Source organism: Lucilia sericata, unplaced genomic scaffold (assembly GCF_015586225.1).
Source record: "Lucilia sericata isolate MDLA Ls3-8-SP2 unplaced genomic scaffold, ASM1558622v1 Contig000596F_arrow, whole genome shotgun sequence".
In the NCBI taxonomy this organism is placed as follows: domain Eukaryota; kingdom Metazoa; phylum Arthropoda; class Insecta; order Diptera; family Calliphoridae; genus Lucilia; species Lucilia sericata.
This window is the reverse complement of record NW_023994603.1, coordinates 211591-230548: the sequence shown is the minus strand read 5'-3', so window position 1 is coordinate 230548 and position 18958 is coordinate 211591. Positions and strand designations below refer to the sequence as shown.

General features: G+C 31.6%; 1 protein-coding gene across 1 annotated transcript in view; it reads right to left on the bottom strand.

The window, feature by feature from the left end:
* LOC119606514 overlaps positions 1 to 18958 on the bottom strand; it is a gene marked incomplete at its 3' end in the record, with an annotated part of 164737 nt that overhangs the window by 30562 nt on the left and 115217 nt on the right. The window contains exon 2 of the mRNA XM_037960048.1: positions 1091 to 1320. Coding sequence (XP_037815976.1) covers positions 1091 to 1320 — 230 coding nt within the window. The remainder of the gene's footprint in view (positions 1 to 1090; positions 1321 to 18958) is intronic.

Sequence of the window (18958 nt, the reverse complement as noted above, 5' to 3'; positions counted from 1 at the left end):
TAGTTCAGTTCTAGTTCAGTTCTAGTTCAGTTCTAGTTCAGTTCTAGTTCAGTTTCAGTTCTAGTTCAGTTCTAGTTCAGTTCTAGTTCAGTTCTAGTTCAGTTCTAGTTCAGTTCTAGTTCAGTTCTAGTTCAGTTCTAGTTCAGTTCTAGTTCAGTTCTAGTTCAGTTCTAGTTCAGTTCTAGTTCAGTTCTAGTTCAGTTCTAGTTCAGTTCTAGTTCAGTTCTAGTTCAGTTCTAGTTCAGTTCTAGTTCAGTTCTAGTTCAGTTCTAGTTCAGTTCTAGTTCAGTTCTAGTTCAGTTCTAGTTCAGTTCTAGTTCAGTTCTAGTTCAGTTCTAGTTCAGTTCTAGTTCAGTTCTAGTTCAGTTCTAGTTCAGTTCTAGTTCAGTTCTAGTTCAGTTCTAGTTCAGTTCTAGTTCAGTTCTAGTTCAGTTCTAGTTCAGTTCTAGTTCAGTTCTAGTTCAGTTCTAGTTCAGTTCTAGTTCAGTTCTAGTTCAGTTCTAGTTCAGTTCTAGTTCAGTTCTAGTTCAGTTCTAGTTCAGTTCTAGTTCAGTTCTAGTTCAGTTCTAGTTCAATTCCAGTTCAGTTCCAGTTCAGTTCTAGTTCAGTTTTAGGTCAGGTCTAGTTTAGTTCTAGTTCAGTTTAATTTTTGTGCAGAAAAGTGTCTTTATCTTTCGAATTGAAGACTGTGAAAATGGTGTCCACACTAATACATCGGCCTAAGTACGTGTGTTTTGTAAGTCAGTAGTGGTTATATTAAGCAATAAATTAAATTTGATATCTTTGTCTTTTTTCTTCATTTTTTTTTTGCTCTCCTTAGTTGATGTATTAGTATGTTTGTTAGTTTGTCTTTTGTCATAAATCACAATTCCCTTGAGCCTTAATTCATGGCAAACAATAAATGTTAACAAATTATATTAAGCTTTATATGGATGTCAGACATAAAAAGCTTTAAAGTTAACACTTAAAGTTTTTTTCTTTGTGAAGTAAAAAAGAAGAGATAAAAAATCAATCATAAAAACTAAAAGAAGTAATTGAGTTAATAAAAAGAAACATAATTTAGTTATAGGTTATGTAATGGAATGATTACCTGTAAATAGCCACCCTCACAATGGGTGGCATTCATTAGAGTGCCAATTTTGAACTTTTTAAATCTAAGTCTCAGCACAAAATCCCTGGGAGCACCTTTAAGTGTGCGAAAACGATACCAGCAGGTTAAGGGTCGCCCCACATTTTGATTCGTCACCTCAGGTGAGCTAACATCTTCAAAAATATCCACTGTTTTGTTGCACTGGTCTTTGGTGATATCAGAGGAACCGCCTGGAAAGAAAAACAAAAAGCAAAGTTTTTAGAATTTTACATTTTCCTAGATTTCTGTGGGTTTAAACATCTAAGCCTAAAATTATGTTGTAGTTTTCATTTCTAAGATTATGCTTTGATTAAATGAAATGTCTTTGGGAAAATATTAATTTTCGTTCATTTCACAATATTTCCACAATTATCTTTGTTTAATTTAAACTTTAAATTGTCTCCCTTTGTTTCATTTAATTCTTTTGTACCAAAAAATTAAAAATACAAAAAATTTGTATGCAAAATGTATTCAAATCAACAAAAGAAACTAAAAACAAGTCATGACAATAATAAGTATTATACCACAGCTTCAAAATGAAATCAAATTTTTAAGCAAATCAGCAGCACTAATAAACTCTAACCAGCATAATGGAAAAAACAGACAAATGAAATCACCAAAAAAACAAAAAATCCTTAAAAAAGAAGAACAAATTTCAATTTAAAGTAAAAAAGAAAACAGCAGGCAGATTTAACAATAAAACATGACTGTCACGTTTCAGCCAACAAAAATATTTATGAAAAAAAAAAATTGTCTGCTAGGAAGTATTATTCAAGGGATGCTGCTCTGTCCCAGCTAAATCTTAGTGTTAATATAGACTTACTTTCAGCGTATTCTCTCGAACTAACAAGGGATTTTTTAAATTATTCCTCTGTCTTGTAACTAATACCAGAAAAATGGACAAGAGTAAAGCGCAAAAAAACAAAATTTTACTTAAAAAAACTTCACATCTTCTTTTCCAACTCTAGTCTTCCTTACAAAACAATAAAGCATTCTATCTCTATACTGTCCACATTATAATCAATGGCCTCTTTCCAAAAAACAGCACAAGCAAAAAAAAAAAAAAACGAAATTTCGAACGAAAAAATATGCTAAATTTATAAATTAAAGTGTGAATAAAAAAACACGCCATGTCATATTATCTGCAGCTTCTGTTAGAAGTTTTCAACATTACTTTCTTTATTTCTATTATTCTTTTCTACTAAAAAAAATCGCTAGAAAAAAACAAACTTCCTACACAAGTTTTCAAGTTTGAATGTAATAAAAGGCGGTAACGTGAATTACAAATTCAGCACAATGTTCAGCACTATTGTTCCAAAGTATTTGGACAATGTTAGCAAGAAAAATATTATAAAAAGGTTCTGTCGCTACAGACGTACACGATATACATCTATTAGGCAATAGACTAGAGTACAGACTAAACTCTAGTCTATAGTCTACTAGACTATAACTCTAGAATAGACTATAGACTATAACTCTAGAATAGGACTATAGACTATAGACTAGACTATAGATTAGACCATAGACTAGACTATAGACTAGATTATATACTAGATTATAGACTAGATTATAGACTTAGATTAATAAACTCGACCCTAAGCTACACTATAAACTAGATTATAAACTAGCCTATACCTATAGTCAGGGACTATAGTACTAGACTATAGGAGCTAGACTATAGACTAGACTATAGACTAGACTCTATAGAACTAGACTATAGACTAGGACTATAGCAACTAGGACTATCGGACTAGACTATAGACTAGACTATAGACTAGACTATAGACTAGACTATAGACTAGACTATTAGGACTAGACTATAGACTAGACTATAGACTAGACTATAGACTAGACTATAGACTAGACTAGACTAGACTATAGACTAGGCCTATAGACTAGACTATAGACTAGACTATAGACTAGACTTCTAGACTAAGACTATAGACTAGACTATAGACTAGGACTATAGACTAGACTATAGACTAGGACTATAGACTAGACTATAGACTAGACTATAGACTAGACTATAGACTAGACTATAGACTAGACTATAGACTAGACTATAGACTAGACTATAGACTAGACTATAGACTAGACTATAGACTAGACTATAGACTAGACTATAGACTAGACTATAGACTAGACTATAGACTAGACTATAGACTAGACTATAGACTAGACTATAGACTAGACTATAGACTAGACTATAGACTAGACTATAGACTAGACTATAGACTAGACTATAGACTAGACTATAGACTAGACTATAGACTAGACTATAGACTAGACTATAGACTAGACTATAGACTAGACTATAGACTAGACTATAGACTAGACTATAGACTAGACTATAGACTAGACTATAGACTAGACTATAGACTAGACTATAGACTAGACTATAGACTAGACTAGACTAAACTATAGACTAGACTTTAGAGTAGACTATAGATTATAAAATAGATTAAAGTTTAATTTCATTCCCGGCTACACAATAAAGTTTATGGAGTAGGGTGTAGAAAACTATCTCCGTACATTTAACAAATATTATACCACAAAAATAAATTAAGTACACTAAAGTCCATCATAAAATAGAAAAGAATAAATAATACAAAGCCTAGATGTCAGTATTATAATAAATGAAGGAGGGCTACAGTTAGTTTTTGGTTTTGTATAGAAGTCATGTATACACAAATCTTATACCCCCTCACATTTTTGTCATTATCTTTATTGTAAAGTCATACAGCCATCCTGCTAATATTTTCTTTTTTTTTTTCATTTTTTGCCACTGGCTATTTCCATTTCGCAATTGTTTTTGTTGTAGTGACATAAATGTTGTACAAAAAATGGAGAAACGTAAAATATAAATAATATTACTTTTTACAAAGAATGGCATACAAAAAAAATGGATATATAATCATAGTCATAAAAATAGAAATCAAACACCATAAAAGAAAAACTTTTGCAAAATTATATTCAGTTTGTAGACAACAACTGTTTTCTGTGAAAAATAGAGGAAATTTTGATATAATTTTACAATTTCTATGGAAGAAATTTGTATGAGTTTTGCTGTCGACAGTAGTAATAAGCATATTATATGGAAATTATGCTATTTAAATGAGATGTAAATGATATTAAATAGAATAAGAAAGAGAACACATTATAAACATTCCAGACCACAGACTAGACAATAAATTAGACTAATGTCCAGACTATAGACTAAATAATAGTACAGACTAGAGCAAATGCTACTGACTAGAATGAAATGCTATTGACTAAATGAAATAAGAGTCAAGACTGTAGGCTAGACTATGATCCTAATTATAGTACAGGATAACTAGAATCATTACAATAGAGTAGACGCTAGTAAGGATAATTTGAAAAGACTGCACTGACTTGCTACATATTCACTATCTGCAAAGCAAACCCATTCTGTAGGTCTTATAATGATACAAAATTGTTTCTTATTTACACACATCTTCCTTCAAACCATTAATTACCCGACTTCAAATAAATCCTTGACAACCTCTAAAAGACACAACTTTTCCAAATACAAAATTCAGAGCACAATTTCCTTTAATAAGAAAACAAAGAAACCAAAAGATAAATAGAAAAATAAGCCCTACCAAAAACGTTTTACAAACATTTTTCATTATTAAAAGCCAAAACAAAAAAAAAATTTCAATTGAAAGTGAAAACCACAAGCTAGAAAAATAACAAGAAAATAGAACATAAGTATTATTTTCAACACGACTGATTATGAATAATGGTGACATCAAAAGATTAATAATAAGAAATAAATAAACAAACTACAAGAACAATAAGAAAACCAAAAAGTAGGAAAGGGAAAACCTAAATATAAAGCGAAATACTCCATAACATCCTTTAACAAGAAGCACATACACTACTTCAATTGCAAGGATATTTTCCCCACAAATGTAAATAACGATGAATTCTTACAGAAACAGAGTTTCAAAGGAATTACATTAATACAATTCCATTGTTCTTCGAAATACTGACAGACTATAAACTAGACTATAGGCAAGACTATTAACTAGACCATAAGCAAGACTACAGACAAGACTATAGTCACGACTATAGACTAGACTATAGGCAAGACTATAGACTAGACTTTTGTCCATGCTATAGACTAGACTGTAATCAAGACTACAAGACTATAGACTACAGTTCAGAATATAGTCAAGACAATACTCTAGACAATAATATAAACCATAGACTAGACTATAATCAGAACTGTAGGCTAGACTATAGGCAAAACCATAGAGCAGACTCTAGGCAAGACTATAATAGACTAGACTATAGGCAAGACTATAGACTAGGCAATAGAAAAGACTATGGGCCAAGACTATAGCCTAGACTTCAAGACAATCGATTAGATTACAGCTAAGACTATAGTCAAGAGTATGTACTAGACTGTTGCCCATACTATCGACTAGACAGTAATCAAAACTAGACTATAGTCAAGACTGTAGACTAAACTATAGTCAAGACTGTAGACTAAACTATAGTCAAGACTATAGACTAGACTATAGCTAAGACTATATAATAGACTATACTAGACTATAGAATAGACTATAGCCAAGACTATAGAATAGACTATAGTCAAGACTATAGAATAGACTATAGTCAAGACTATAGAATAGACTATAGACAAGTTTATAGAATAGATTATAGTCAAGACTATAGACTAGACTATAGTTCCGACTATAGACTAGACTGTAGTCACGACTATAGACTAGACTATAGTCACGACTATAGACTAGACTATAGTTGAGACTATAGTCAAGACTGTACACTAGACTATAGTCAAGTCTATAGAATATACTATAGTCAAGACTATAGACTAGACTATAGTTAAGACTACAGTCAAGACTGTACACTAGACTATAGTGAAGACTATAGAATAGAGTATTGTCAAGACTATAGAATAGCCTCTAGTCAAGACTATAGAATATACTATAGTCAAGACATAGAATAGACTATAGTCAAGACTATAGAACAGACAATAACCAAGACTATAGAATAGACTATAAACAAGACTATAGAATAGACTATAATCAAGACTATAGAATTGACTGCAGCCAAGACTATAGAATAGACTATAGTCAAGACTATAGAATAGATTATAGTCACGACTATAGACTATAGTCAAGACTATAGACTATGGTCACGGCTATAGAATATAGTCACGACTATAGACTAGACTATAGACTAAACTATATAAGACTAGACTATAGTTAAGACTATAGTAAAGACTATAGTCAAGACTATAGTAAAGACTATAGTCAAGACTATAGGCTATACTATAGGCAAGACTATAGAATAGACTGTAGACTAGACTATAGAATAGACTATAGCTAAGACTATAGCTTAGCCTATAGAATGGACTATAGCTAAGACTGTAGAATAGACTATAGTGAAGACTATAGAATAAACTATAGTCAAGACTATAGAATAGACTATAGTCAAGACTATAGAATAGACTATAGTCAAGACTATAGAATAGACTATAGTCAAGACTATAGAATAGACTATAGAATAGACTATAGTCAAGACTATAGAATAGACTATAGTCACGACTATAGACTAGACTATAGTCACGACTATAGACTAGACTATAGTCACGACTATAGACTAGACTATAGTCACGACTATAGACTAGACTATAGTCACGACTATAGACTAGACTATAGTCACGGCTATAGACTAGACTATAGACACGACTATAGACTAGACTATAGTCACGACTATAGACTAGACTACAGTCACGACTATAGTCACGACTATAGACTAGACTATAGTCACGACTATAGTCACGACTATAGACTAGACTATAGTCACGACTATAGACTAGACTATAGTTGAGACTATTGTCAAGACTATAAAATGTCCAGACTATAGACCGAGCAATCAACTAGACTATAGTCAAGACTATAGACTAGATTCAAGAATATAGACTAGACTATAGTCAGGACTTTAGACTAGACTATAGTCAAGGCTATAGACTATACTTTAGCCAAGGCTACAGACCAGAATATAGTCAAGACTATAGACTGAACCATAATCCATTCTATAGACTGGAATATCGACTATTGACTAGACTTAATTCAAGACTATAAGATATAGTCCATACTATAGACAAGACTATAATATCAGCTATAGAATATACTTTGGTCCACACTATATTATAAACTATAGTCCAAACTATAGACTAAACTATTGTCCAGACTAAAAACTAATCTATAGTTCAGGCTATGGACTAGACTACAGTACCGACTATGTAGATTTGAGTTTAAAAAAAAAACATTGAACTCTTTGAAAACACTGCTTATTAAACTCTTAGCGGTTAAAGGCTTCACTAGCCTTACAGGCAAGACTAAATTAGACATGATATGAATTCTTTTCGGTTTGAATAGACATGAATAGACAAAACAAGTAACAGGATAGATGATGTTTGTGAACAAACAGAGCAACAATAACATTTTAGATACATATACTACATAAATGACAGAAATGAAAAGGAGATGCATACTACAAGAAGATTAAAGAAAACTTAGTTAATAGGAAGATAATATATTTAGACTTAAGTCCAGCTAGACATCAGATATATTGAGTATTAGTGAATTTTTCATATTTGATGTGCAAGTTTGGGAGTTTATAAGTCATTTGATATTTGCATTAGAAAGTTGAAATTAAATTTTCTATAAAGCCTATTTCCTCCACTGTAATTTTCCTATATATTGATTTTTAATTGGATCAGCAGTTTAAAAGATATTAGCTGTTATCCTATGCACCATGTAAACGTATGAGTAATATTTAGAAATTTATTACTTAGGTAATACTCATACGTCACCATTTCAAAATTTAGTAATACTCATACGCTTTCACTAGAATTTTTTAACAAAAACTGCTAGAGGTAAATTATCTGCTTTTTGCATGGGTCACATGACCGTATGCGTAATATTTAATTATCAGTTAATTAAATAACAATCATACGTCAAAATTATGTTACTGTGAAAATTGTTTTTCAAACATTGTTGCATTTCTTTTACTTTTCTGTAACAAAAGCTTTATAGAACTAACATTGCCACATTGTTTTAAATTCTTTAAACAAATTTAAAACTAAACAACCAGAAAAACAACAACACAAAACAAAAGATATGTAAATAATACAAGACATGATGTAAAATTTATAAAAAAAAAGACACAATGTAAAGAATTTTAAAAGAAATGGGCAAAAAAATTATAGAGTAGAAAGCTCAGCTAGTCGTCTCCAGTAACGTATGAGAAGATAATTTGAAATGCAAACAAATATGGAAAAAAGTAAAGGAAGTAGTAAGCAAACAAAAAAAGAAAAATTAACAAAAATCTACAATATAAAAGGACAAAGAGGAAAACAGACTGTTATTAAGACTGGAGGAGGTAACCCCACAAAACAGACTAGAAGACATTTAGCACGACAAAAAGACAAACAGATGGTAAGCAGGGAAAGGATAAACACACTCCTACAGAGTACACATAAACACACATACACCCACAAAGCTAAAATAGTATTTTTATGGAATAAAAATCTAAAGGACATTAATACATTTCGCTAGTTTATTTTTATTTTTTTTTTTTTTTTTTTTTTTTGAGAAAATAAATAACATGAAATGAAATCAAATGCTTGAATGTTTAGACTAGTTTGAAATAGAGAATATAAACACTATATTTACTGGCTCTAGTCCTACATTGTTTTTTGCTCTTGTAACAAAAGGATGTTCTTTAAATCCTATACCAACACAACATGTATGAATAAAGATGATGCTGTTAAGTAATAAATCTGTTTAATTTATCAAAGTTTCGTAGTGAAAATTTCCAGACTTTTTCATTTCTACAACAAACCCAAAGAGAGGCCTTTGTCACTTACAGACATTCAAACAAAATCTTACAGACTCATTCACATAAATTTCACTTCAAATGACATTTAAAAGCAAACTAACACACTGTAAGATATATAAAGGACATTAAATAGTTTTCTACATATTTAAGGGCTTAACTATAAAAATAAATGAAACATTTGTCTCCAACAATACCTCCTCCAAAAATATACATTTAACTGTTTTCCCCTAGTAATTTTAGTTTTTGTCCACATTTCTTTGGTTTTTAATGTCTAGTGTGTTTGTTTTTTTTTTTTTTTTCTTATTGTGGTTTTATGTCGCTTAATTTTTATTAACATGTTTATGTTAGATTTTTATGACCTACGAAATTCATAGATGATTTTAATATCATTATAGGCCATATGCTTAAAACAAACAAATAGTTTAAAGATGTTATGGCGAAAGCACAATTTGTCAAAAAACCACAAGCCTTGAAGTAGGCAATGGATTATTTTCAAAAAAGGAAAATTTTCCACTTGTTATGGCCTTCAGGCTATACACACCCTTTTATAATTAAATTAAATTTAGGAAGCACGGGGCGTATGATTAATTTTTAACTTTGATTATTACTCATACTCAATAATAAACAAATTAGTTATATAGACTAGACCAGCGGTTCCCACAGATTTTTACTTCGCGGACCCCTTGAAGAGCTTATTTAATTTCGCGGACCCCCATACATATTTTTTTTCCCGTACATTGAGAATATATAATATTTCAGATAGGTTTTCAATTGCATGTTTTGAAGATAGAATGACTTCTTTGTTGATATGTTAACATGATGTTTAATTTTATGATCGTGAGATCTTTCATGTTCATTTTTCTTCAAGGTAGCGAAAAGGTTTCTTTATCAAATATTGTCACATGTGCTTAAGGAGTCACGTTTCAAAAATTTGTTGCGATTGCAAAGGGTGAACTGAGTAAGTGAGCTAAGTTTTCGAGAAAATAATATAAGAAAGTTGGACTTCTTCTATGTTGTTGCGGAATGCGTTATCCGCATAATATATGATTTGAACTCTTTGTTAAAGTACTGTGAATTTGGAACTTAAATTTGAATTTTAAAATACCAACGAATTATTTTACTTCATGGTTTTTGGCTACATATTTACGCGAAACGCTATGGATTTTCTGATGTTAATTTAATAATATGTATTGGTCGACAAAATCAAGTTAAAATCTGTATATCACGTCGGATTGTAATATTTATAAAGAGATGCATAAAGAGTCACCTCTGTTTTGGAAATATATAATTGTTGTCCTTTCAAACGAGAACACTTTTGCTTACAATTTGATAAACTTAAATCTGTAATAAGCTTGTATTTGAATTGAACTTCATACTCTGGAATACCAGTATCCCTAATTTAATTGTAAGGCAGAGTATTATTTGTCTGAAATAAAAACCATTATTTCAGTACATATACAGGAAATAAAAATTACAAATCACGCAGTACTTTACTTTATAAAAGTTATACAATAAATTTGTAGGGACTAGCTTCTTCCTGATAAACAACCGAAAAAATAAAATTCAAAAAGTCACCAAAAAATTTGGGATTATTGCACAAAAATTGGATATATTTGTACATACATATAAAAGCAGAATATTGTTTATTCATGGTTTTTTTCGTTCGTCTTCGCGGACCCCCCTAGGATTTTACTACGGACCACTAGGGTCCGCGGACCCCCATTTGGAACCGTTGGACTAGACTATAGACTAGACTATCGACTAGACTATAGACTAGACTATAGACTAGACTATAGACTAGACTAGACTATAGACTAGACTATAGACTAGACTAGGCTATAGACTAGACTATAGACTGGACTATAGACTAGACTATAGACTAGACTATAGACTAGACTAGACTAGACTATAGACTAGACTATAGACTAGACTATAGACTAGACTATAGACTAGACTATAGACTAGACTATAGACTAGACTATAGACTAGACTATAGACTAGACTATAGACTAGACTATAGACTAGACTATAGACTAGACTATAGACTAGACTATAGACTAGACTATAGACTAGACTATAGACTAGACTATATACTAGACTATAGACTAGACTATAGACTAGACTATAGACTAGACTATATACTAGACTATAGACTAGACTATAGACTAGACTATAGACTAGACTATAGACTAGACTATAGCTAGACTATAGGCTAGACTATAGACTAGACTATAGACTAGACTATAGACTAGACTATAGACTAGACTATAGGCTAGACTATAGGCTAGACTATAGACTAGACTATAGACTAGACTATAGACTAGACTATTGACTAGACTAGACTACACTATAGGCTAGACTATAGACTAGACTATAGACTAGACTATAGACTAGACTATAGACTAGACTATAGAATAGACTATAGACTAGACTATAGACTAGACTATAGACTAGACTATAGACTAGACTATAGACTAGACTATAGACTAGACTATAGACTAGACTATAGACTAACTAGACTATAGACTAGACTATAGACTAGACTATAGACTAGACTATAGACTAGACTATAGACTAGACTATAGACTAGACTATAGACTAGACTATAGACTAGACTATAGACTAGACTATAGACTAGACTATAGACTAGACTATAGACTAGACTAGACTAGACTATAGACTAGACTATAGAACTAGACTATAGACTAGACTATAGACTAGACTATAGACTAGACTATAGACTAGACTATAGACTAGACTATAGACTAGACTATAGACTAGACTATAGACTAGACTATAGACTAGACTATAGACTAGACTATAGACTAGACTATAGACTAGACTATAGACTAGACTATAGACTAGACTATAGACTAGACTATAGACTAGACTATAGACTAGACTATAGACTAGACTATAGACTAGACTATAGACTAGACTATAGACTAGACTATAGACTAGACTATAGACTAGACTATAGACTAGACTATAGACTAGACTATAGACTAGACTATAGACTAGACTATAGACTAGACTATAGACTAGACTATAGACTAGACTATAGACTAGACTATAGACTAGACTATAGACTAGACTATAGACTAGACTATAGACTAGACTATAGACTAGACTATAGACTAGACTATAGACTAGACTATAGACTAGACTATAGACTAGAACTATAGACTAGACTATAGACTAGACTATAGACTAGACTATAGACTAGACTATAGACTACTATAGACTAGACTATAGACTAGACTATAGACTAGACTATAGACTAGACTATAGACTAGACTATAGACTAGACTATAGACTAGACTATAGACTAGACTATAGACCTAGACTATAGACTAGACTATAGACTAGACTATAGACTAGACTAGACTAGACTATAGACTAGACTATAGCTAGACTATAGACTAGACTATAGACTAGCTATAGACTAGACTATAGACTAGACTATAGACTAGACTATAGACTAGACTATAGACTAGACTATAGACTAGACTATAGGACTAGACTATAGACTAGACTATAGACTAGACTATAGACTAGACTATAGACTAGACTATAGACTAGACTATAGACTAGACTATAGACTAGACTATAGACTATGACTATAGACTAGACTATAGACATATAGACTACTAGACCTAGACTATAGACTAGACTATAGACTAGACTATAGACTAGACTATAGACTAGACTATAGACTAGACTATAGACTAGACTATAGACTAGACTATAGACTAGACTATAGACTAGACTATAGACTAGACTATAGACTAGACTATAGACTAGACTATAGACTAGACTATAGACTAGACTATAGACTAGACTATAGACTAGACTATAGACTAGACTATAGACTAGACTATAGACTAGACTATAGACTAGACTAGACTAGACTATAGACTAGACTATAGACTAGACTATAGACTAGACTATAACTAGACTATAGACTAGACTATAGACTAGACTATAGACTAGACTATAGATAGACTATAGACTAGACTATAGACTAGACTATAGACTAGACTATAGACTAGACTATAGACTAGACTATAGACTAGACTATAGACTAGACTATAGACTAGACTATAGACTAGACTATAGACTAGACTATAGACTAGACTATAGACTAGACTATAGACTAGACTATAGACTAGACTATAGACTAGACTATAGACTAGACTATAGACTAGACTATAGACTAGACTATAGACTAGACTATAGACTAGACTATAGACTAGACTATAGACTAGACTATAGACTAGACTATAGACTAGACTATAGACTAGACTATAGACTAGACTATAGACTAGACTATAGACTAGACTATAGACTAGACTATAGACTAGACTATAGACTAGACTATAGACTAGACTATAGACTAGACTATAGACTAGACTATAGACTATAGACTAGACTATAGACTAGACTATAGACTAGACTATAGACTAGACTATAGACTAGACTATAGACTAGACTATAGACTAGACTATAGACTAGACTATAGACTAGACTATAGACTAGACTATAGACTAGACTATAGACTAGACTATAGACTAGACTATAGACTAGACTATAGACTAGACTATAGACTAGACTATAGACTAGACTATAGACTAGACTATAGACTAGACTATAGACTAGACTATAGACTAGACTATAGACTAGACTATAGACTAGACTATAGACTAGACTATAGACTAGACTATAGACTAGACTATAGACTAGCTATAGACTAGACTATAGACTAGACTATAGACTAGACTATAGACTAGACTATAGACTAGACTATAGACTAGACTATAGACTAGACTATAGACTAGACTATAGACTATACTATAGACTATACTATAGACTAGACTATAGACTAGACTATAGACTAGACTATAGACTAGACTATAGACTAGACTATAGACTAGACTATAGACTAGACTTATAGACTATACTATAGACTAGACTATAGACTAGACTATAGACTAGACTAGACTAGACTGATTATAGACTGTAGACAACACTATAAACTAGATTATGCACGAGACCGTAGACAAACACTATAGACTAGAGTATGCACTAGACTGTAGACAACACTATAGACTAGACAAGGCACTAGACTGTAGACAACACTATAGACTAGACTGTAGGATAGACTATAGACCAGACTATATATCTAATGCCAGTTTTTCTTTAAATACTTTTAACTCACATTTTCAACCTTAAAATTTTCTTTCTCAATAAATCTCCATAATATTTTGATTTACATTTTTATTTACAACACTCTTAAAAACAATTTCATTGAATATTTATTGCATATTTTAAGGATTGTTTTGGTATTAACAAAGAATCAGTTTTTGATATAACTCAAATAACAGCAAAAATTATTAAGCAAAAAAATCAAACTTAATAAACAAAAGGATTTTGTAAATATCATAAAAATTTGAACAAAAAGTATATATTTTTTTCGATTTCTTAAGAAATCTTTTCTTATTTTGGCAAATAAAAACAAAAAAACGAGTTTTATGTTAAAACCATTTATAGAAAATATTGTTTGATATTTTATGCTTAACAAAATGTTTATCCCTTTTTCTTAACGAAAATATAAAACTTGTTTTTTTGATCCTGAAGAACATACATTAAACACAGTTTATTTAAGCTTAAAATAAAAGGATATACAAGGAAGTAAAGTGAAATGTTGAGGATAAAACAATAACAACAATAATGCAAGAAAAAAATTGAAATACATTTGACTTAAAACAGCTTGAGGGCTTTTTTTTACTTTACAGACTCCTTTTAAATACACTCTAGTTTGAATAACTGTGATTGGTTTTCAAAAACAAAAAAAACTCAAGAAGTTAAAAGGGTTTTTTGTTGTTTGCAAAGTTTCAACTGCTGGATAAATATTATTGATTTTTGGTTTCCTTACAAAAAACAAAACAATAAAAACTAAAACATAAACATCTATCTTTCAAGTAACATACAAAAACAATGGCAAAACAAAAAGAAACATTACAATTTATCTATTTCCAGTCAGTAACTTGTCCATGAAGTGTCATTATGTGGCCAAGGTCTAAAAAAAGACAAATGTTGTTAGAGTTAAAGTGTGTGTCGGTTGTGTGTCTGTAACAAAATCTTTGTTCAATGAACAAATTGTGGCTAAATGTTTTAGCCATGAATACCAATCGGAAGTTTCCGAGTAGTTGTTGTCCTTAATATATGTGTAGCAGGCATTGTATATGTGTATGCGTATAATTATTACTAGAGTTTGTAAGAAATTGTTATTTGTTTCTGAATCCATGATGACAATAATGATGAACAAAAGTGCCCTCAAAAAACAAGACAACAAGAGTTGTACTAAACTAGACCTTTTATCTTCAAAGTTAACCAAATACAGGCCCAAAATTTGTCAATAAGTAAAGGGCAGCAACAGCAGAAATATAAGTAGTTAACGACAATAGACAGGGAGTATTGTTCAAAAAGTTACTCAGATAATGATAAGTAACTAAAACTAGTTGTTGGAAAAAGAAAAACCACAATAGATTAACAGAGAATGAAGACTGCAGCAACATAACCAGGACAAGAACTAGAACTCAAATAGAACTAGAACAGAACTAGAACAGTACTAGAACAGAACTAGAACAGAACAAGAACAGAACTAGAATAAACTAGAACAGAACTAGAACAGAACTAGAACAGAACTAGAACAGAACTAGAACCGACTAGAACAGAACTAGAACAGAACTAGAACAGAACTAGAACAGAACTAGAACAGAACTAGAACAGAACTAGAAAGAACTAGAACAGAACTAGAACAGAACTAGAACAGAACTAGAACAGAACTAGAACAGAACTAGAATAGAACAGAACTAGACAGAACAAGAACAGAACAAGAACAGAACTAGAACAGAACTAGAACAGAACTAACAGAACTAGAACAGAACTAGAACAGCACTAGAACAGAACTAGAACAGAACTAGAACAGAACTAGAACAGAAACTAGAAAGAACTAGAACAGAACTAGAACAGAACTAGAACAGAACTAGAACAGAACTAGAACAGAACTAGAACCGTACTAGAACAGAACTAGAACAGAACTAGAACAGAACTAGAATAAAACTAGAACAGAACTAGAACAGAACTAGAACAGAACTAGAACAGAACTAGAACAGAACTAGAACAGAACTAGAACAGAACTAGAACAGAACTAGAACAGAACTAGAACAGAACTAGAACAGAACTAGAACAGAACTAGAACAGAACTAGAACAGAACTAGAACAGAACTAGAACAGAACTAGAACAGAACTAGAACAGAACTAGAACAGAACTAGAACAGAACTAGAACAGAACTAGAACAGAACTAGAACAGAACTAGAACAGAACTAGAACAGAACTAGAACAGAACTAGAACAGAACTAGAACAGAACTAGAACAGAACAGAACTAGAACAGAACTAGAACAGAACAGAACAGAACTAGAACAGAACTAGAACAGAACTAGAACAGAACTAGAACAGAACTAGAACAGAACTAGAACAGAACTAGAACAGAACTAGAACAGAACTAGAACAAAACTAGAACAGAACTAGAACAGAACTAGAACAGAACAGAACTAGAACAGAACTAGAATAGAACTAGAACAGAACTAGAACAGAACTAGAACAGAACTAGAACAGAACTAGAACAGAACTAGAACAGAACAGAACTAGAACAGAACTAGAACAGAACTAGAACAGAACTAGAACAGAACTAGAACAGAACTAGAACAGAACTAGAACAGAACTAGAACAGAACTAGAACAGAACTAGAACAGAACAGAACTAGAACAGGAACTAGAACAGAAACTAGAACAGAACTAGAACAGAACTAGAAACAGAACTAGAAACAGAACTAGAACAGAACTAGACAGAACTAGAACAGAACTAGAACAAAACTAGAACAGAACTAGAACAGAACTAGAACAACTAGAACAGAACTAGAACAGAACTAGAACAGAACTAGAACAGAACTAGAACAGAACTAGAACAGAACTAGAACAGAACTAGAACAGAACTAGAACAGAACTAGAACAGAACCTAGAACAGAACAGAACAGAACTAGACAGAACTAGAACAGAACTAGAATAGAACTAGAACAGAACTAGAACAGAACAGAACTAGAACAGAACTAGAACAGAACAGAACTAGAACAGAAACTAGAACAGAACTAGAACAGAACTAGAACAGAACAAGAACAGAACTAGAACAGAACAGAACTAGAACAGAACTAGAACAGAAGTAGAACAGAAGTAGAACAGAAGTAGAACAGAACTAGAACAGAACTAGAACAGAACAGAACAGAAACAGAACTAGAACAGAACTAGAACAGGACTAGAACAGAACTAGAACAGAACTAGAACAGAACTAGAACAGAAATAGAATTAGAACAGAAGTAGAATTAGAACAGAAGTAGAATTAGAACTGAACTAGAACTAAACTAGAACTTAGCAAGAACCGAAATAGCGTTAAATTTATTCCCCCACAGAACCAAAATAAAACTTCTTAATTAAAGACATGTTTTAAGCAAACAAAAATGTCCAAATTCCCTAGAAAAAACCCCAAAATACTTTTTGGCTTTCATGTCTTAATTAAAGACCTTAATTTAATAACAAACATTTATCTAGACATTTTATCCCCCCTAAAAAAGCCATAAGGCCAACAGCAATCATATTATCATCTTGACATCTAAGTCATTTGCAAAACAAAGACTGAGTACAACAACCCTTAAATCCAATATTATAAGCCAAATATTTATAACTCAGACCAAGAAAAGAAAACCCAAATTCCACAATAAATAAAGAGAAAATTTAATTAATAAAATAAAATACAACAGGAATTCATCAAAAGATTTACACACTATCATCTTCTGCTCTCTCCAATAAAGTACTATTGCTAAAAACCTTAATCCTAAAATTTTGAAGAACAATAGTTGCTTTTGTATTAGTGTGTGTTTATTAATATCCTGTTGTGATAAAATTTAAATAAACTTGTTATAAAACACACTTCATCTAAGAGTGTTGCTATGTCATTGTTCGAAAGGATATTTTGTTATTGCTGGTTGTGTAAGTGCTTAGATATTTGTAAGGATGGACAGAGTAAGTTGTTGTAAAATCGGCTTTACAAACACTTTAAAGATTTGACTTTATTGGGACTTTTAAATCGTTTTTAACTTTACAGTATTTTTAAAATTTTATGAATTTTCTAATACAACAGCAGGTTAGAAATTGACTCAACTAGTTTAGTAATACTCTTTACTTATAAACACCATGAAAATGTATATTTACTTGTCGAAAAGGACTAAAATGATAATCCTGCCTGTTGCTACAGGAGTATTGAAAATATATTTATGTGGAATATGGATTTATGTGAAGTCAATGTATATCTAAATCAGTGTTTAGTCTGAACTATAGGTAAGTCAATAGTCTGAACTATAGGTAAGTCTATAGTCTGGACTATAGGTAAGTCTATAGTCTGGACAGTAGATCAGTCTATAGTCTGGACTGTAGGTAAGTCTATAGTCTGGAAATAGATCAGTCTATAGTCTGGACAATAGATCAGTCTATAGTCTGGACAATAGATCAGTCTATAGTCTGGACTATAGATCAGTCTATAGTCTGGACTATAGATCAGTCTATAGTCTGGACTATAGAACAGTCTATAGTCTGGACTATAGATCAGTCTATAGTCTGGACTATAAATCAGTCTATAGTCTGGACTATAAGGTAGGACTCTAGATCGTATAGTCTGGACTATAGATCAGTCTATAGTCTGGACTATAGATCAGTCTATAGTCTGGACTATAGATCAGTCTATAGTCTGGACTATAGATCAGTCTATAGTCTGGACTATAGATCAGTCTATAGTCTGGACTATAGATCAGTCTATA